Source organism: Lemur catta, chromosome 5, assembly GCF_020740605.2.
Source record: "Lemur catta isolate mLemCat1 chromosome 5, mLemCat1.pri, whole genome shotgun sequence".
Taxonomy (NCBI): Eukaryota; Metazoa; Chordata; class Mammalia; order Primates; family Lemuridae; genus Lemur; species Lemur catta.
In genome coordinates, this window is record NC_059132.1 from 16,439,025 (window position 1) to 16,459,065 (window position 20,041).

A 20,041-nucleotide genomic window follows, 5' to 3' on the forward strand; every position below is an offset into this window, starting at 1 on the left:
CCATTGAAGACAGGGCCGGCCTCCATCACAGCTTATTTATTGCCTGGGTGTGAGTCACGTTAGCAGCTCAGGGACACACCACAAAGGGACCGCTTCTTCCTGTCATGGATTATGTATCAGGCTGGGCCGCCTAGGACGGTGGAGCCCGTTCTTCCACGCCTGCCGGGCAGCCTGCCCTCCAGCCCCTGGCCGCCCTGGCCTACCTCTGTCTCGCTGATGCGGAAAGGGATCCAGCAGGCTGGGGGAGCAGGTGTCCTGGGGCCCCACACCCAGAATTGGACGGCCACCTACGCGAGAGGGTCCCAGTGGTCTCACATCCATGGTGACTGCTGTTTTCTCCTCTTTCAGGGTACTCTATGGGAACAAGATCACCGAGATTGCCAAGGGACTGTTTGATGGGCTGGTGTCCCTGCAGCTGCTGTGAGTAGGAACTTTGTCCCTGTTTGTGTCTCTGGGACTGTTTGCAGGCTCTGACCTGAAAACTCTGAGCCATGCCCTGGAGAGTTCTTTTGACTTTATGTAAACCAAAAGGGGGAAAAAAAAAAAAACAAATCTGAGCTGTCTAACCCTCCCCCTCCACCTCCTCTTTGTTTGTGAAAGGAGAGCCAGGGAGTTGGCAGAGGGAGGCCAAGGTCAACGTGTGCAAACCTACTGGATACAGCTCAGGCCCCTGGCCCGGGCGTGAATTACTAAGCACAGGTTTGGGGCTAGAAATCAGGAAAGAGTTGACTCCCAGAGGGGGGAGGGGAGCATCTTGCAAAAGTGTGCACAGAAAACATGCACACACCAGATTCCAGCACTAAAGCTGAGACGGAGCTGCTGACAGACACGTGACCTTGCAGAGGAGTAGGGGTGGGGTGAAATAATCACAGAGAACAGAGTCACCAATGTGACTCTCTCCGGGTGAGATATGGCTGAGGAGGGACATGTTTACTTAATTTAAAGGAAGAGTTGTCGCCTCGAATTTTAAACTCTGGGATTATTTATTTACATTTATTTCTTTCTGGTCATTTGAGCTTAAATGTTTGAAGAGGATAATTGAACTCTGATATAGAGAAGGAAGGAAAGGAATTCAGCTCATACCGTATTGTAAGATTTTGTGATCAGAGGAGAATCATCTCTGGCGTGGGATCAGGCAGCTGTAGTGTCTACGCGCACGGACTGTGGGTGTGGGAGTGTACGTGTGTGTACCTACGCACACGTTTGCTCTGTGACCGTCGCACTTCCGGTGGGTATTCGGAGCTGATCTTGAGTGTCCTGTGAGCAATGGAGAATAGCAAGTCTCAGAGAGGTCAATGATTCTCCCTCAGCCACACAGAAAAACAGGTGTGGAAACTGATATAGAATGTACACGATGGTGTGGTTCAGATGACTCCCAGCCCCCCCGAATAGCATATCATGTGTGTGCACAGAGGTGTGCAGATGAGTGTGTGTGTGTGTGTGTGTGTCTTTAAAATCACCTCCAAGTCACAGGCAGCGAGGAAGAGGCCTGGGGCCTCCCTGCCTCCCATTTGCAGTTTGGAGGAGCCGCAGTGTGAGTTTGTGGGCCCGGTGGTCCAGCTGGGTGTCTAAATGAGTGGGAGTCATGATAGCAAAGTGGGAGAGAGGAAAGTGGGCAACACATCTTGATGCCCAAGGGATTTAGGCGTGTTGTGTTCTGCCAGGCTGGTGTGAGTGGTTTTTTAATAATCTGTGCGTTTGCTCGTGAGAAGGAAAACAGCTTTGCACAAGTTAAGGAGATGCAGAATGGGCATTAAGGTGCCTAGCACAGTGTGCGGCTTGTAGCAAAGATTCTATAAATGCATATTTTAAAAAAAACGTGTCCCAGCTCCAAGCTGGAAGGATTCTTCAAGAAAGCAGTGGTGAGACTATTCCTCCGGCCCTTCCTTCGCACATCCTTCCTCTCTCCCCTTCCCCTGTCCGTTCACACTCAATCCTGGACAGATTCTCCCAGAACAGAATGACGTGAATCATGTTGGGATGAGTTGCCCAGCAGCTTCCAGGCAGCTGATCCGTCACCGCAGTAGTCAGGCTTATTTTAGTGAAGCTGAAAGCAAGAGAAAGGAAAATCTCTACCTTTTCCTCTCTGTCTGCCCCTGTCTCTGTCTCCCCGTGTGCCTCACTCTGTGTGTCTCCATGTGGGCATATCTGTGTTCACAGGCCCCAGCCCTCCCTGGGCCTTTAAGGCTATTTGTTAGAAGGACATGCCAGGGCTCTGCGGGGAACTGGGTGTTTCACAGATGGTGTTCTTTGCTTGTAGCAAAGCAACTGTAAGTTATAACCACCACCATAAGGCTGGTTAACTGTAGCTATTAATCCCCTGAAAGAAGAGTAACAAAAGCATCCACCTTGAGGTAGATTTAGGGGTGTTGGGCTCCACCAGGCTGGTGTGAATGTCCTTCTATAATGTGTGTTTGCGTGTGGGAAAGAAAATGCCCTTGCACACGTGAAAGAGACACAGAGTGTGCATCAGAGTGCCTGGCACAGGGCATGGCGTGTGTCAACGATTCTGTAAATGCATATTTTTTTAAAAAAAACAGAAATGTGCTTCAGCTCTGGGCTGACAGCAGTGGTGAGGTTCATAGGACTAGACTTTGCGTGGGTTGGGAAGGCAACTCCAGTTTAGTGTCACCATTTTGAGCAGATGGAATTGAGTAGCCGGGATAAAAACAAAGCATCTCCCCTCTCTCGAGACCAAGAGTTGACACAACTCAGGCAGCCTGACTTTCCAGAAAGAACCAGCAACTCGGGCTCGAGCGGCCGTCATTGGGTTTTGACCTGCTGTTGGGCGGTGGGAAAGCAGGTCATGATTAGATCTCATTTAGCGGTCAGCCTGCTGCAGATTGGATTTCTCCCTGTTAGGCTGGAGACACTCTGATAAGAAGGCTCTGATTAGAATACGCTGGCAGTCTGGGTAATTTCCTCTCCTTTGACTCAAAGGCTTTTTGTGAGAGGTTTGTATTTTTTCTTCTCACTCCGGCTCTCCAATTATTGGTACAAAAGCGGAGCTGTCTCTGCTGCACAAAGTGATCCTGGATGGTCCCTTTCTGGCACATGCGATGCCGCCAGTAATGAAGTGGGGACATTGAAGTTGGGGGTCCTGCCTGCCTCTCTTCTTCCCCCATTTTCAGCCATCCCACCACACTTGCCCATTCCAGCAGGTACCCAGCCAGCCCCCCTGGGTGCTTTTCTTGGCATGTTCCTTGGGGCAAATGGCCAGAACTCTTGACCCTTCTCTGTAGAATCCCTGCGTTTCTCAAAGGCTGCAGCAAGTGGGTCTACACGGACAAGTCTTCAGCAGTGCTGGGAGATGCCCCCTAGACATGACACCCTGTCCTGAGCCTTCCAAGAGTTACCCCCTTTAGTTTAAGTTCCAAAACCTTAGAGTTCATAGGAACTTCAGGGCTCCAAGCACAGCCTCCTACCCGGCTAGGACAGGAACCCCTCCCACGCGCTCTCTGACAAATCCTCCTGTCACTCACTCGCTGATGGCTGCTGTGATAAGTCCTGCTGCGTAATTAGAAGGTTAGAAAGCTCTTTCTTATACTAAATGTCAGCAGTGGCTTCTGGGAAGCTCAGAAAAGCCTGTTATCATTGTCTTCAGGTGTTTGAAGTAGCTAGTGTATCTCCCTGTAATTAATCCGAAACAGGTTCGGTTCCTGCAGCCATTCATTGTATAAACGCACATTCATTGTTTATCGCAAGCAGCCCTTACCGTCTTTGGGGACGCAAAGGGAATCTGTCCGCTTCCCTCCTTAACCCTGGCTGCTAGTGAGTGAGTTGGGTGCCCGTTTAAACACTAGGAAGTGTGTTTAGAACTGAAATGTCCCACATGGAGGCCTCTCAAAAACCCAGGCTGAGAACAGGACGTATTACTGGGCATGTGCTCCCAATCTAGGGACGGGAACCGCTGCATGACCAGAGAAGTGACCTATGCTCCTCCTCACTGGGAGCTCAGGGCAAATGTCTTGCTGCTCTCCGCTCGCTGCCCACCCGGGTCCTGGGACACCTGTGGAGGTGGTGATCCTGTGTGGGCAGCCAGCCTGTCTGCCCCCAGACCCCTCGCTTGACGCTCAGAGGTCCCTCCTCCCTGAAGCAGGAAACGCGTGTAGCTGGGGCTGGCATTCCCTCCTCTGACAGACAGCGGCAAGCTGCCCAGTTACAGCCGCCCCCCAGGGAATAAAGAGCATTCGTTCCGTGCTCATCGATCACATGGCATGCATGGGGAAGTCACTCAAGTGGGGACGCCAGTCATTGGAGGTGGAAGCTTTTAAACTAGCTCCAGGAGCTCTTAAACCAAACCAGACTGTCTTCATGCTGGAATAAGTTAAGACGACTCAGGCACCTGTTGGTTAATTTTCTTGGAAGGCAGACAAGACCGTGTGAGGCTCTTGGAGTTTGCCAAGCAACGTGCCAATTACAGAGCAGTGAGCAAAACTTCACTCCCTGTGGCTCACTTCCCCTCGCCAGCTGTTTCACAGGGACTCCTCACTCCTGCTGCTAGTAATAGCAGGTCACAGTTATCGAACACTTAATGGGCTCCAGGATCTGCGCTGAGCAACTTCACATGCATCATCTCATTTCATCTTCACAACACGAAGAGGAAGATATCGTTGAAAGGTCCGTTTTACAGATGGGGAAACTGAGGGTTAAGTGACTTGGCCATTGTCACTTAGCATGTCAGCGATGGAGCCACGTTTGGAACCTGGACAGGCTGACTCTGGAGTCCATGCCCTTAACCAAGCACATCCTTCCAGAGACTTCTGCTTCGCCCAGTCACAGGCTGATCTGCAGAGCAGGACAAGAATTCCTCACGGGCGGAACTCAGGCCGAGGAGAAGGGGCTGCCGAAGTATCAGCCAGCTCCCCGCGTTATGCCTCGCTGTAAGTCGTGGCCGCTGTCTCCAAGGAACTTGCTCTGGTTCCTGGTCGTCACACCACTAGGGTTTGCCCTCAGCCCTGTGGGAGGGTGACCGAGGCGCTGCTTGTCTCTAGAGACTCAGTTGAGGTGGGACGGTGAGGATGACTCCAGCAGTGGAAGCAGACTGACATGGTGATGCGTTCTTGAGGGAGAGGCGTCTCCCTCTCTCGTGTACCTGACACTTGCTAAGGAAAATCCCTGGGGAGACTCAAATTCTCATCCTTCCATGCCTTGTGATTGAGCGAATGGTTCACCCTCTTAAAGGACGTGTTAGTAACCAGGTGGCAATCAGATAGGAAAGTGACCACCCTAATAGTCATCTGGGGAAGGAAGGGGCACACCTAGCCACAATAGGTAAGGTCACTTGATCTTCCGATACCCAGGGAATGCCTCTCCCTCTCTGGTCTCTCAGAATCTCAGCTTTCCTCTGACTCCCTTAGGGAACCCACCTGCTTGCACCCCGTTCTAGGGCCCTCCTGTGTCTCTGGAGTAGAAGAAAGTCTTGTGTTTCAGACAGGCCACCCGATGGCGTTGCTGCGTGCGCAGCCTCCCTTGCATCAGGAATCACCATGACAACCCACGGCCCTTGACAAGCCATGCAGTCATTATCAGGAGAGAAGGGAAGAGTCATCTTTGCCCCTACTTGAGACTGGGAGGACTCCTCCTATTTCCTCTGTGTTTACCGTGATGTGGCCCAGAGTGCTGATCCACAGGCACACGGAAGATTCTGGGCAGGGTCAGAGTTCCTCATTGTCGCAGCACCAGGCATCACTAGGTTCTCCCCGCATCTGGCCTCAGGAGGCTGCTGAAGGTCAAAGTTAATCCCCATATTTCATAGGGGAAGGATGAGAACGTAATGTTCTAAAGCAAGAGAGTTGTCCTTATTACAACTAATGGATAAAGAAATTCAGGACGACAGAGGGATAATTCTAGAAAAATAAAAAAGAAGGACAGCATCGTAATGAGAGCAGTTTGTCTCTATATCCTCCGTCCATTCTCCTGGAAAGGGCTACCGCACTCTTCCTTGGCACAGCTTTCTGAGAAGACCTTGCACTCCGGAGTCTGGAAGATGCTTTCAGCATTCCCAGACAAACATCGTAGCAGTGGGAGGAGTAACATAACATAACCAGTGTCTTCCACAGACCCACGGTCAGGTGCGGACAATGTAAATACCACCCGGAATGATAGCTCTGGGCCCTGAATCAACATATGAATCGCTGGAGTTGCCAAGGTGATTTTGATGCAATCTATCATGAAGCCTGACTCCAGATGTTTGTGTTTTCCAAACCCTGCAGCAAAGGCCTGTGAGGGGCATCTGTCGCTGAGGAGTGCATCTGAGCAGGGGCAGTGGCTGTCCAGGGGTGCTCAGGGGCCTTCCACCCCATTGGCCTTTCTCTGGAGACTGGGCATGGTGGGTCCTTTCTGTAGATCACAGGGGACCTTGTTTTCCTCCTGAGGGCCACCTCCCCATGCAACCTGGACCCTGAACGAATGAAGCCACACGCTACTTACTGTGAGGGGCAAGGCCACCTGGGGCTGTTCTGCCCGAGCCAGTCCCCGTCCTCTAGCAGAAAGACTGGAGTCACGGGAACCCTCCTTAGCCCCGACTCGAGCGTTTCGTTTTCCGCCCGCGAGCTCCAGCCTGGTGACTGTGGCTTCTGTTTCTGGCCTTGCTTCTCCTGAAGGCAACAGCTTCTGGAAAGGATTATCTCTCAGCACCGCACTTATGCTGGTTAGTCGATGGGCTGAGTGCTAATACCTCTTGACATGGAACATATGTGGCAGCCCAAAGTGCTCCGAGAAGAGGGGTGGCAGAGGGCCTCCCAGAGCTCACACTTGGAAATAAATTTAGAAGGTGCTGCACACGTACGCCCACTCTCGGATGTGCCACTCTCCTTAATTTCCTCTGACGGGAACATGGCTCTTTTTCTTGTGTTTTATTGTAAAATCAACTCTGAGTTGATGGGAGTAGCTCCAAAGAGGGTGCTTCCACCTCCTCCCGCAAGCATCAGGGGACTCCCACGGTCCCCACCCTCCCACTGGGTGTCAGGGTGACATAAATGCTAGGAGCAGTCTTTGGACTGTGTTAGCATGGGTCCAAATATGAAGCGACCACTCACGGGTTGTGGAACTTCGGTCAAAGTTACATAAGCCCTCTGAGTCCCAGAAGTGTCACCTGTTAAAGGGAGATAGTATTTACCTTGTAGGACTGTTGGGACACTAAACAAATTGATGTTTGTAACGTGCTTGGCAAGTGCCTGGCCACGTGCAGTGTGCAACACACGTTACCTGTTAGGTCACATGGCCCCTGCTGTTCACCTGCTCTGATCATCTCTTTTTATTTATATGACTTCTGAGGTGCCTTTGAGAGGCAGGTCTGGGAGCAGGTGGTCCCAAGATAGTTGGATCTGCTTCTGGGGAAATGTTTATGAACACATGTGCCCTTACTGTTGCCTCTGTCTCATTGTCTTCTGGCCTGCCCAGAATGTAGTAAAGATTCAGGGCAGGGGAGCACAGAGCCAGGCATACCAGCTCCCACATCAGCATTTAGTCAACGATCTCTGAAGGTAGAAGCCCTGCCTTGTATGGGTACAAGCCACTCCGGAAAGAATCTGCCAGTTTGTACCAGCAAAAGTTTGGTGAGCATCCCAAGCCGAGACTCCTTCCCAAGAGTCAGCAGGACTTCTGGTGCCTCTACGCTCCCAAGAGGCAAACACGGTCTTCCAGACCCAGCCATACCCTTGTCTACCTAAAGCATGCTCAGATACTTCCCAAGGCCAGCAAAAATAGCCACTCCCCAGACAGAGAACATGGAAAAGAGACCATGGATTTCACATAATGGATAAGAGATAAGCTTTGGAATCAGACAGGCTGGAGCTTCACTTACTGCTGGGGGACCTTGGTCAAGTCATCACCACTCTGAACCTCAGTTTCCTCATCAGAATAATGAAGATAATCACAGTGCACAACATAGTTCATGGAAAGTGCTTTTTAAATTGTTGGCACAGGCCTACACACAAAGATGTCGTCTCCAGAGCGGATGCTGCGTTATCATTTCACATAGCAGTTACCCCGCTGCTCCTCAAAGGGGGTGAACCAAGACAGATCAAGCACCCTGGAGTCTCTGCTGCAAAGAAGGAGAATCAGTCCCTCTGGTGAAAGAAGGAAGCCTGTGTTCAGGACTTCTTATAGAATTGCTGAGCCCCATTTCCTGTAGTTGTTTACTCCCTATTAGCTCCAGAATATGGTGCTTTTTAAATTCTCCTCCAACTCTTGTCCATGTACCGGACAGCTCAGAGCTCCTTTCACATAAGCCGGGCTGAGCTGAGTAGCTGCCAACCTTCTTCCCCAAGGAGAGAGGGCAGAGGAACAAGCTGTTAGATCTTGCTGATGCTGGCAATCAGTGAGGCTGTCCTCAGCATCTAATTCTGGATAAGCAGCTTAATTTTATCGCTTCCTGCACCTACACGTGTCACCCGAGGGGGCCAAGCATCCTGGGAGACAATGAGTGACCAGGAGGCTGTGCCCTTTTGCATTTTCTTTTGCTCCATGCTTTACAAGCTCGGCACCTTGGGCTGTCTTTGCCTAGTAATTCTGCCAGCCTGGGTTGTTTTGATGCCTTATGTCTCTGAAACAACATCCCATGCTGAGAGATGTAGGAGCAATAGGAAACAAAGAAGGATCTGAATAAGAAACAGGAGCTTGGATAGGTCTATGGATAAGGACGGTTGCCAGGGTGGCACTCGGTTTGGATGTCCTTTCAAGGCAGGCCAACGCTCTCTCTCCCCACGGCCATCCTCCTTGTCCGGTGTCTAACACTCCCCAGAACCAAGCACTACAGCTGGGCTCATGAATCTGCACTGGGGTCTCAAATCTAAATGCCTACTTGGGCAAGGAAGATCAAATAAACTCGTGAAGTGTGTCCTGTAGGGAGTAGTGAGGACTGTGGCAAACAGAGCATAAGTCCTGTCTAACGGGGGCAGCCACTGCATGGCTGCCTCCAGTGGACCCAGTGTTGCCGAAGTGTCTGAATTGTGTTTTTTAAGAGAAATAACTAGGGGGAGGGATACATGAAATTTCCCAATTTTTAAAACACAGGAAGGGCTGAAAAAACAAATTTGTACCTGGCATGTTGCAATATGTTGCAAGGAGGATTCTATCCTAAGGCCTGGTCTGTACTGAATAATTCAGCATTTCCTAGTTAAATGCTACATTCAGAAGGCCCTGAATATCAAGATTTGGAACAAATCATTTACCATGTACATTTTTTGGTAGATGAACCAAAACCTGTGTGTGTGCGTGTGTGTGTGTGTGTGTGTGTGTGTGTTTTGCTTGGCCCTATGGGGTCCTCTAACTTTTCTCCCAGTTTCTCAGCTACATAGCATATTTCTTTGAATGCCCCCCACCCCCAGCCCTGAATGGACTGACCTTGACTATGACTTAACACACAAAGCACAGGAAATTCTTGGGGGAAATGTTGCAAAGAGGATAGGCAGGTGGGCGGGGTAGATAAGACACTCACAAAGAAGAAACCGTCCTCTAGAGACCTAAATGATCCTAACCACTTCCCGCATGCGCCCTGGAAACGTGTGTGTGACCTTGAACAAGCCCGCCAAACTCAGCCTCAGTTTCCTCACCTGTAACCTGTGAGGCTGGCTCTGTCCATCTGCCCAGATTATTATGAGAATAATGGGATGTCAGGAAAGCACTTTGGAAAACGCAGGACGTATTCTGGCAGCGTGAGCTTTCTCTCTATTGTGTGGCAGGAGGACATCTGTGTGAACCCTGGGGACCTTGCCCATTATTAGCCAGATTAAACAGGCAGTTCTTCTTCCACTTGTCAGCGCCACAGCTGCCTGCCTGCACGCGGGGCGCACGGGGGGACGGCGGGGACTGTGGGCCTGCAGCAAGGGAGAGGTGGCACAGAGGATTTAGCTCCATGGGCAGCCCCGCTGTTGCCAGCTGAAGTCCCACTGGATCCTGGTTGTCAGAGACTCCCGAGGCGAGCCCGGCGGTTACACATGGCGTGGGTCACTCCCCACCGGGGAAGCTGTAAGCCAGCCTTGAGCATAAACATTTTTTTAATTCAACATTTGTGCTAGTTAGTTTAGTTCCTCCTTCAACCCACGTTCATTCAAGGGGGGGTAAGAAGTGATTTTGCACCGGTTTCAAGGGCTAAAAACACAGCAGAATGGGTCCCTTGTGGATAGGAAGCCTGACCCTGCGGGGTTGGTGTCACCTTGGAGGAGTGAGACCCCTGAGGTTGCATATGGAGTTGGGTCTTCATAAAGAATAAGCACTAAGAATAAGCAGGAAAAAAATAGTTGTCATTTATGCCACGATGGAGCTTTTAGCCTCGTGCCAGAAGCCAATGCTAAATAAATATCCTAAGATCACCAATGGAGACGAGTGCCAGGAGGGAGGCAGAGCGGGGCTGTGAGAGGCAACAGTGCGGCCTGCAGATGAGGCAGTCAGGGCGGGCCTCTCTGAGGAGGCGGTGTGTGAGCTGCCGTGCAGCTGGGGGCAGCTGGCCTTGCTGAAAGAGGGTGAAGAGGGTGCTCAGAGGACCTGGACAGAAATACTCACGGTGTGTTTGAGGAACAAAAAAGCCGTGGTGGGACTGTAGGGGAGTGAGTGGGGAAGTGGGGTTAGGATGAGGGTGGGGAAAGGGCAGAGGTCAAATCACACGTGCCTACACACAGATGCCTTTTTCCCGGGAGGATGACCTGTAACTTCCCTCAGATTTCCAACAAGATCAGTGATGCAAAAGAACTCTAAGGAATTTTCTGAATCAAACGGCCCTTAGTCAATCTATCAGAGCTTTCCAACAATTATGCCAAATGATTGTTTTTCCTTTTCAATTCCTGAAAGCTCTGAATTCTAAAGCAGACAGTGAAGCACCTGGGGTGCCATGTCAGGTCTTCCTTCAAGGTCATGGGTGCAAGGGTGACAGCGGTGCGTGGTACAGTGTCCGTGGTGACAGTGTGTGCGAGTGCCCAGCTGTGTCTGGAGTTTCAGTAGCTGCAGGAATGCAGCTCCCTCTCTTCTGTGTTCCGTGGCAAGAGCTCAGGGCTGCACGGATGAGTGATGGGAGCTCTGCAGCCCGTCCCCCGCAGGCGCAGCCCTTGCCCCGCGGGCGATCACCAGGACGAGTGAGTCACCGGCCTCTCTTCTGCTTGCAGCCTCCTCAATGCCAACAAGATCAACTGCCTGCGGGTGAACACCTTTCAGGACCTGCAGGACCTCACCTTGCTCTCCCTGTACGACAACAAGCTGCAGACCATCAGCAAGGGGCTCTTTGCCCCTCTCCGGTCCATCCAGACCCTGTGAGTATGCTGCCCGGAGTGCCGGCGGGTGCCCGGGCAGCAGGAGACCCCAGCGCCCCATCAGGGAGAACGCCCAAATGAAGGCAGAATGAGGGCATCCAGGAGGAGTTCTAGAGCCTGCAGCAAGGCTGGAATAATAAAAATAGTAGTAGCTTACCCGTACGGAGCACCTACTCAGTGCTCGCCACCGCGCTGAGTACTTGCGCTATTTATTTATTAATAAAACCATTAAGCTCACAACAGCCCTATTTGGTAGAAGCTGTTATTATCCCCAGTTCATATGTGAGGAAACCAAGGCACAGAAAGGTTAGGTAGCTTACTCAAGGTCACACAGCTAGTAAGGAGCAGGATTTGAATCCAGACAGAGACACTCCCGAGCCACACTCGTAACCCCCGTGGCCACTGTATTCTGAGCAGCTCCGTCCCTGCTGATGACCCATTCCTGCCGATCCGCAATCCGCCTCCACCCTGCAAAACCAAGCCTCTGGTACTCTTGGAATATTTCATCTCTCCCCTTGGGATGTATTTCCTCACTTCCAAGCACTGCAGATGTTCATAAATATTTCAGTTAAATATATGACATCTGAGTACAGATCTCAGCCCGATTTCTGATGGTTCCAGCCTTGGGCTTAGATCCCAGCCCCAGGCCTGCCATGAGCCCGGGGGCTTCTGGAGACGCTGTAAGTCAGCTGGCACTTACTGTCCCTGTAGCCGGAGACAGGAACCAATACGCAGTCAGAGCAGCTGCTGTGTAGTGAGCACCGACCGCGTGCCAAGCCCCGTGTTCAGTGCTTTGCGGAGTGTTTCTTACTCAGCCAGGGAGAGCCAGGCCCACGGTGCTCTCGTGATGATGAGGCTAATTACAACAATACCACTACTATATATGGAACACCCACCATATGCCAGGCGCCGTGCCAGCTGCTTTATGTGCCTGGTATCACTGAGCTTGGAGAAATAAAATGCATTCTACCCGAAGTGTAAACTCTAAGACTTGCTTGGCCTGTCAGAATTGGCGTGAGCGAGAGGAGAGGCAGTCGGTGGTGGATCCTGCCCTACATGGGAAGAGCTGGGAGACAGATTCTCCAGACCAGATGCCAGCTGCATCTGTGACTGTCTTTTGCAGACAGCAGGCCTCAGGCCCTGTCTTTGAGTCCTGTGTCAAAGCAGCACCCGCCAGGCCTCCTGGGGCGACAGGGGTGGGGGTGGGGGGACCTGCAAGGGACCGCCAGGACCCAGCACCAGGCAGGGTGGTGGCGGAGCGAGGCACCGGGGGTCGCTCCCGATTAACAGTCCCATCCCTCTCGCAGCCACTTAGCCCAAAACCCGTTTGTGTGCGACTGCCACTTGAAGTGGCTGGCCGACTACCTCCAGGACAACCCCATCGAGACCAGCGGGGCCCGCTGCAGCAGCCCGCGCCGGCTCGCCAACAAGCGCATCAGCCAGATCAAGAGCAAGAAGTTCCGCTGCTCAGGTAATCAGGTTACGGGGCTGGGCCCCGCTCTGTGGCTCAGAATACAGCAGCCTCGGAGAGGCCGGTAATCCAATCTGGAGGACAGCGAGCGCTGTAATGGCTCCTGCAAATTAAATTGGGGAAATGCAGTTAGCCCTGCAGAAAACCAATTACCTTATGGATTTAAAATAAAACACACACACACACAAAATAAAAGCGTGGGGGAGGGCGAGGCGGTTTCAGGGGAGACAGAACCCAGGCGGCAGCGTGTCTCCAGGGCGAGGTAGAAGCCGGGTGGGGGCAGCTTTCGCACATGTGGCCTTTAGAGCTAAGATTTATGTTTTAAGTTTCTAAAATGCACTCCCCAAAGAACAGATAGAGAAGTAAATATAGCCCAGGCCAGGTGCAGATGGTGTGTAATCTTGGGGACCTCCCCACTCCCCACTAAAACTGTGGCTCAGACCTTCAATCACTGTGTATTCTGGGTTTCACGTGTTCACGAAAAACACTTTCGCTAGCTGCCTCCTCCACCCCAGACAGCTACGTTCCGAATATGGAGAGAACGGTAGTAAGGGTTGTGCTTGAGCAGAAACAAGCCTTGTTTTCCTGTGCCCAAGCTCTCCCTAGAAACCTTCCTCCCCCCTGCACCCAGGAAGGACATGTGGGTGAACAGCAGGGGAATTCGCAGCCCATCTTGGAAAGAGAAGTAGCTCTCCTTGACCTGGGAGCTAGATGAACAGGCAGTTAAAAATTACTATCATTTGTGTCCTTTTCTACTGGAAAAAATCTCCAAGTTGCATTGTGTTCCCAACGGTGAGCAATTGATAGCATGAAACGCTGAGATGGGTGGGAGCCAACCTCACAATCTGTGTGTCAGCAACAGCGGTGCTTCCGCCCCTGCCCCGGAGCCTCCGCTGCAGGCGAGTTTTCCTAGGGAGGTGCCCGGTGTGGGACAGTCACTGGGAGAAGGCCGGCAGGCAGGCTGCTGCTTGCAACATGTTCTTGTCCTTTAAGTCATACTCTTTAGTCTATGTCTCTAGAATGATAAACTTGAGCTATTTCATTTTTTTTTTAACAGAAGCAAATACCTCAAGAGGGCTTGGAGATAACACAGGGACTTTGTGGCACTATGGGGAGTTGGGGCCCATTTGCCTTCCCCAGAATAGCGATGTCAATTATGAGAGCAATTTTGCACTTGTGATGAGCGCTGCGCTGAGCACTTCTAGTCTGATTTGCTCCTTCTAGTAGTCCTGTGGGGTGGGCAGGAGAGGTCCTGTTCTACAGCAGAGGAAGCCGAGGTCTCAGGGATGAAGGGGCACTCGAGGTCACAGGCCAGCAGACAGTGGAGGCAGGACTGGACCTCGGGTCCGGCTCGCTCCTCAACACCACGCAGCGTCTAGGAGAGGAGTATTTGGGAAGGAGCTGGCCCCACCCCCTCAACTGTTCCTTAGGTTCCTGTCTGGGCCTGGCAGCATCTCTGGGAAGAAAATCTCCTCCCAGCCCAGAGCTGTCACCTGAGACACCACTGTCCTTTCCCGGGGCCTTTCCCCATGACTGACGCCAGCCTCGTTCCCTCTGTTCCTACCCCTGTTTGGCCAGGGCTGAGTTAATTCGCTCTGCCAAGCCATGGTGCCCAAGAAGCCGGGCAACAAGAGTCAGAAGAGGTCAGGGTATGCCTGCCAACCCCCACCCCTGGGTCTCGTAAGTGTCCTATCCATATCTTGCACCCCAGGTTGGTGCCAAAGCCCTGGACCACAGGGCAGGGATGGAGTCAGCCTGGGGCCCAAGGGCTGGCATCTCCCAGGAACACAATCGGGCAATTGCCTGGGAATGGCTGCGGGCTGGGATTGGGAGGTGGCAGTGTAGAAAGAACTAAGCAGGAGAAAGAGGAAATAGAAAGTGGACCTAGGAAACAGCAGAGCTCCGTTCTAACTCTGGCTCTCCCGCTACCTACCCACCTACCTGTCTACACGCCTACCTCTGCATTTGCAGGCTCCTGGCTGCTTATATGTGGAGTAGGAGTGGCTGGAAATAAAAAACACAGACCGGGGGAAGGGGCCGGGTTCTTGGATTAACCCTGTCTAAAGAACTTTAAAAAAAATAATAATAATGCTAAGCAGAAAGATCATTCCTATGAAGGTAGAGACGTTTGGAGCTGTGCTGAGCCTGACAGACAGCACTCTCTATGCTTTCATTTTATGTGGCTGAGAGAGCTGCTGCTGAGCTCCAAAGGCCGTGGCTTTGAGAAGCGCCAGGGCCCAGACCTGCCTTAGCCTTGGGGTGATACCAGAACCATAGATCTAAAGCTGTGTGTTTCCAGGAAGCTCCAGAAGAGAGAAGGGGGGCAGGTGACACAGACTGGATTTGACAGATAATAACTCTGCATTTTACTTTCCCCTAAAAGCACCCCCATTGAAAAGACAGCTGATGTAATTAGGAGCCAATTTGAGGGCTGCTCCAGCAACGCGCAGAGCCGCTCCTTAGGCAGGGCGTCTGCTTCCCCAGCTGCCTGGTGTCTGCCTCTCTCCGTCAGCTGCATCCGCCGCCCCGGGCAGCAAGATCCGTTTAGGGATGGATGCTGCCCGCTGGGGTGATCTGACCGGCAGATTGAGTCCTACTGAAAAGGTGCCGTCTGGCTGCCTGGGACCCCAGGCCCATCCCTGGGGAGCACGTGGCAGTTGCAGGCGCTGTCTGTCTTCCCTCGTGCCTCCCTGCTTTGTGAGAGAAGAAACTGTCTTGTTGGAGAGTCCAGAGGGTGGTGATGCAATGTGTCCAAAGACGGCAAACAGCGAGATAGCGCTTAGGGAATAACAGAATTTGGGAGCCCTCAGAGGTCACCCAGTTTACTCTGGAGATGAAGAAATTGAGGACCACACAGCGGAGAAGTCTTATCTAAGGTGTAGGTATTATTTTCAAGGCAAGATCCAAAACGCAGGACTTCTGACATACTTTGAAGATTCTTGATTATTTGCCCCCTTTCCCCACCCCTGCCTGGTCCCTCCATTTCCTTCTGTAGAAGGAAAGCAAGGACAAGGGAAGTGACATCTTAAGGTGTGGTGGGCTAGGGGAGGGTGTTGCAAGGAAGGGATGAGTTTTCCCTGCTTGTGCACTGAGGTGCTGATCAAACTCAAATATGAAATCCCAGAACCGGAGTGGTCACAGAGCCCTGCATGTCTGGGTGTCACAGTGGAGCTGAGTGCAGATGACATGTTTGGCTCTGGTGAGTAGAGGCGAGGGCTGAGGAAGGGGGAGAGGCCAGCCCCAGCGCTGTGGCCCAGCTCTTCCTAACTGGGCCATCGCTGCAGACAGCCTGTGCACCGTCAAGATGCTAAGACCATCTTGTCAACAAGCTCGGTCCCAAAAACACATTGTGGAGGAATGGTGACCTCATGTCAGAGGTCAGACAGGGAGGGTCTCGGTCACCTGGCCCTGGCTGTAGTCTCATCGAGGTGTACACCTCTCCAGCCCATTGCCACGTGGGAAGAAGTCCCAAGTCAGCAGGTGCCTGAAAACTGCCCCGATCTGTCACGGCTGGGACTGTAAAAACCGGGCACCCTCACCCTCACCCTCACCTGGGCCCTGGGCATCCCAGACAGTGCTTGTCAGTCAGTCCCACCCACTCCCATGATTCCCAGCCAAGGAAGAGATCAGGAAATCAAGGACCCTAAAATTAGGTTTCTTCCCCTCGCATGAATCACTTGCCTTCCCCTTCCGTCCTTTTAGTCTGAAACAGGTCACTCACTGACAGGCACCGGCCACCATCTCTGCGAAAGTCAGGTTTCTCAGCCCCACACCTAAGGCCCGTTTGGCTTTGCTTCTCTTTCTCCGGCTAGGGAGACGTATTTTCTTTTGACACCACTCTCCTCCTCTACTCCACTCTAAATGATCTGGGATCAACATGAGCCAGAGGGTTTTGGGGGACCCTGACGGATATTGAGGAGACGGCTGAATTGTGAAATGTCACAAGGGGGCTTTTTTCCAAAGAGAGCATCGCAGCTTTGCTAGACCCCTGGGAATGGTGGACTGTCTTGATTTAAGGGCACAGAGGAATGGACTCTGATGGAACCACTCAGCCGTTGGGACTGGCCCTGTGTTGCAAAGCGTGCAGATGATGCTTTGCTAAGTTTGATGTCTTGTCGGACCCACTGGTGCGATGGGATGGAGGTTGGAGGCTCAGTTCAGGCCTGAGACATGAGCACAGACATCTGAGTGTTCTTCATTCCCTTGGGAAGGACCCATTCTGTCCTGCTGCTCCCGAGTATGGGTGTCCCATAGTCTTCCACCTGTTCTTCTCCCTTCCTCCTGTGTCTCCCCTGGGGCAGGGCACGAGGGCCGTGGGGCTCCCGTCTTCGGAAGCGTTCCAGTGGAACCCCACTCCCGGTACTAATCACGCTCAGTGGGGGCCGGCTCCGGTTCCCGCTTCTCCACGCTGCTTCCTCTGAGCGCTCCTGTCCTCTCTCTGACGCTGCTTCCTGACCTTGACTCTGACCAGTCGCCGCGGGGCTTTCCTTTGTGCTTGATCTAACCATGTGGTGGAACGATGGAAACGGAACATGGTTCTGTCAAGCACCGCGGAAAGCACCGCGCTCTCCTGCAGCATGGCCCGCCGCCACCGCCACCACCGCTGGACACCTCTCCTCCGCTCTGGAGCACCGCAGCCCGCCACCTGCCAGGCCCACCTCTCCCAGTCTCAACTCGCAAAGGGCAGGAGGGTGGGAGTCTCGGAGGACTCAGATACAGGGTGCAGTGGGTGTGGAGAAGCACGGTGGGGCCAAGCTAAGATCGGTATCCACATCTCCTACCCAAAATGGAGCTGCCCTCCCCCAAATCTAGCCTGGATGCCAGGCAAGCAGTAACAGCTAGATCCGAGCTCAGAAATACTGCGCGTCTTCTTCCATTGGAAGGGAACAAGCCTACCCGAGTCGTGTGCCCGCTTGTTGCATGGGAGAGTCCCAGCGCAAGGCCCTTTCCCCAGTGGTAGCCAACCCAGAGGGGAATCCGTACCACTCGTGACCCCCCCCCCACCTTTGCTATTATCCACTTCATTTGGAGCGAATGTGAGCATGAGAATGGGTGAAACTGGTGCGAGTCCGAGACTTAGGACTTAACCTGAGGCTCCCTCTGAACCTGACCCTCACTCCTCATGAAAACTTTGGCCCTGAACCCCGTGAGGCCGAAAGTCCAGTCTGTCTCCTTGACCTTGAAAGCACAGTTAACACGGGGGTGCCAGGGGACGGGACAGGGGACTGTGCGAAGCCTGCCGTCTCGGACAATAAAGAGAGGGATCTTGGTGCCTCTTATTTTGCTCGTTTCGTGATAAATCCTAGATCCAGTGAAACTAGAAGATTGTGTTGTTGATTCCTACCTGAGAGTCTGTGTCCTGCCCCCTGAGAGAGAGCTGAGGTGGGAACCACAGCCTGGCTGGGAACTGGGAGCTGGGCTCTGAGCCCCTGTCACGAGGTGTGACTCAGTGTGTCCCCTCCCTCAGAGCCGGGGCCAACCGCTGCCAGGCAAGGAGGAGTCTGTTTGCCTCTCTGAAGTTTTCTTAACATACGTTGGGTGGTTACATACAGGCCAGGGGCTGCACTGTTTCACATCAGCACCTTGTTTAATTTTCATAACATTCTAGGTCCCATTTTACAGATAAGGATATTGAGGCCCAAAAACGTCAACTAATTTACCTGGGGTCATCTGACTCCAAAGTGGCTGTGCTCTGCTACTGGAATACCCAGGCTTCCCAGCTATGGACAGTCCCATGGCCTTGAGTTAGAACATTCTTTAAATCTTGAGTTGATAGGGAGTTGAAAATTTTTTTAATGCTCCCTTTCAAATAACTTGAGCAAGGAAGAGAAAAAGCACTATTCAAACGGCAATTCCCCGCCAGCATAAACATACCAAGATCCCGTTTGCACAGAGCAAATCCTTAGCCTGGAGAAATTCCCTTTCCCTCCTTACAGAGCGGGGGCATTCTGAGTTCCCCGGCACTTCCCCACCCTGTGGGGGCCAGGCCTTTGGTTGTGGGTCCACAGTGGTGCCCCCCTGGGCCGTGGGCACTTCCCTCTGCTTTGAGGCAGGTGGCTGCTCTCCTAATAGACTCAGATGGGGACAGCTCGCTAGGAAGTGCCCTGCCCAACCGGCCCCAAACTCCCAGTGAAACAGTGCTTTCCAGGCACTGCCCGCTGGTCCCCAGCCTTGCCCAGAGTGGATGCTGTGTGCCTGCCAGAGTTCCCGAGATTCCCTCCGTCACATGTGACCCTTTGCTTGGTCACACCACGTTCTTTCCAAGCTGATGAGCCCTAACAAGGCTTCACATTCCCCCAGTTCCTCTTTCTGCTTCTTCCCTCACTTCTTTCGTTCCACCCATCTTGGGGATATTGGGAGTAGAGAGGAGAACTCTGGACACGTGAGTTGGCAGGTTCGTGCTGATCAGATAATGATGAATTTGTGACTTCCAGTCAACAGACTGGTTGCCCAAAGGATGACACAAAATGCAGGCTGCTAATGGCAGCAGCCATCCTGGGCCCGGCGTTGGCCTCTGACCCCAACCCAGCCAAGTCCCTCCAAAGATGGAGAGCTTTGGCCCCCTGCCTGCCCCAGCCCCTGACCACCCACCTGTGACATTCACTCTCGGGAATGGCCGCAGGGCAGGGATTTATAATAAAGTCGTGTTGCTGTGGATTTGCACCTCCTACCCCCACCCCCCGTCTATTAAAGCTTGTCTGTGATCACATACCAAGTGTCGTTGTTCTGGGCTGCCCGCGAAGGGGGAGGAGGGCTCCAGGGGCAGGAGCAGGCGAAATGCCAGGTGACATCAGCTCCTCCAAGGCCTGTCTCAGCCGAGGTTGAGGTTTATGGTCCTTCCAATCCTCCAGGGTCCCTCCTGTCTGAACTTGTCCCAAAGAGAAGCAACAGCCGCCTGTTACAGTCGCTCCTCTCCTACTAAGTATTTCTGGCAGTGACAAATATGCATAGAGATTGAAATTGACTTTTAAAGCTCTGGAAAAGTTAAAAATACTTTTGGGTAGTTATGAGCATTAGGCATAACAAATGGCTCCGAGAAACCCTGGGTAGTTTCGGTAATGAAATATGAAGTGATGGAGGTGGCATTTCAGGCTGGCTCTGACTGGGGAACGAACTTTTCGGTTATGTACATACGCCATTATTAACATTTCTGGCTCCCACGCATATAAAATATCACATTCCGGCCCCCTCGTTATTACAAACCAGGGCAATAACAAAAACAGCAGGGGGAGAAATATTGGAAAGAACACATTAGTCCATCAAATCTAATTGCAAAATCATTTCATTAAAATGGGTCAGTGGCTCCATTGCAGAGGTCCGCCCG

General features: G+C 52.4%; 1 protein-coding gene and 1 long non-coding RNA gene across 3 annotated transcripts in view; one reads left to right on the forward strand and one right to left on the reverse strand.

Annotated features, from left to right (window-relative positions):
• SLIT3 (slit guidance ligand 3) overlaps nucleotides 1-20,041 on the forward strand; it is a 574,724-nt gene that overhangs the window by 474,455 nt on the left and 80,228 nt on the right. Inside the window, exons 12-14 of the mRNA XM_045551207.1 lie at nucleotides 349-420; nucleotides 11,103-11,246; nucleotides 12,554-12,717. Coding sequence (XP_045407163.1) covers nucleotides 349-420; nucleotides 11,103-11,246; nucleotides 12,554-12,717 — 380 coding nt within the window. The remainder of the gene's footprint in view (nucleotides 1-348; nucleotides 421-11,102; nucleotides 11,247-12,553; nucleotides 12,718-20,041) is intronic.
• On the reverse strand, nucleotides 181-19,529 carry LOC123637981. 2 transcript variants are annotated; one of them, XR_006735125.1, is made up of 3 exons: nucleotides 19,430-19,529; nucleotides 1,084-1,257; nucleotides 181-354 (listed from the first exon to the last, which is right to left on the reverse strand). It is a non-coding gene; the product is annotated as an uncharacterized LOC123637981 (long non-coding RNA). The 2 variants fall into 2 exon arrangements; XR_006735126.1 differs by lacking the exon at nucleotides 19,430-19,529 and adding an exon at nucleotides 18,062-18,107.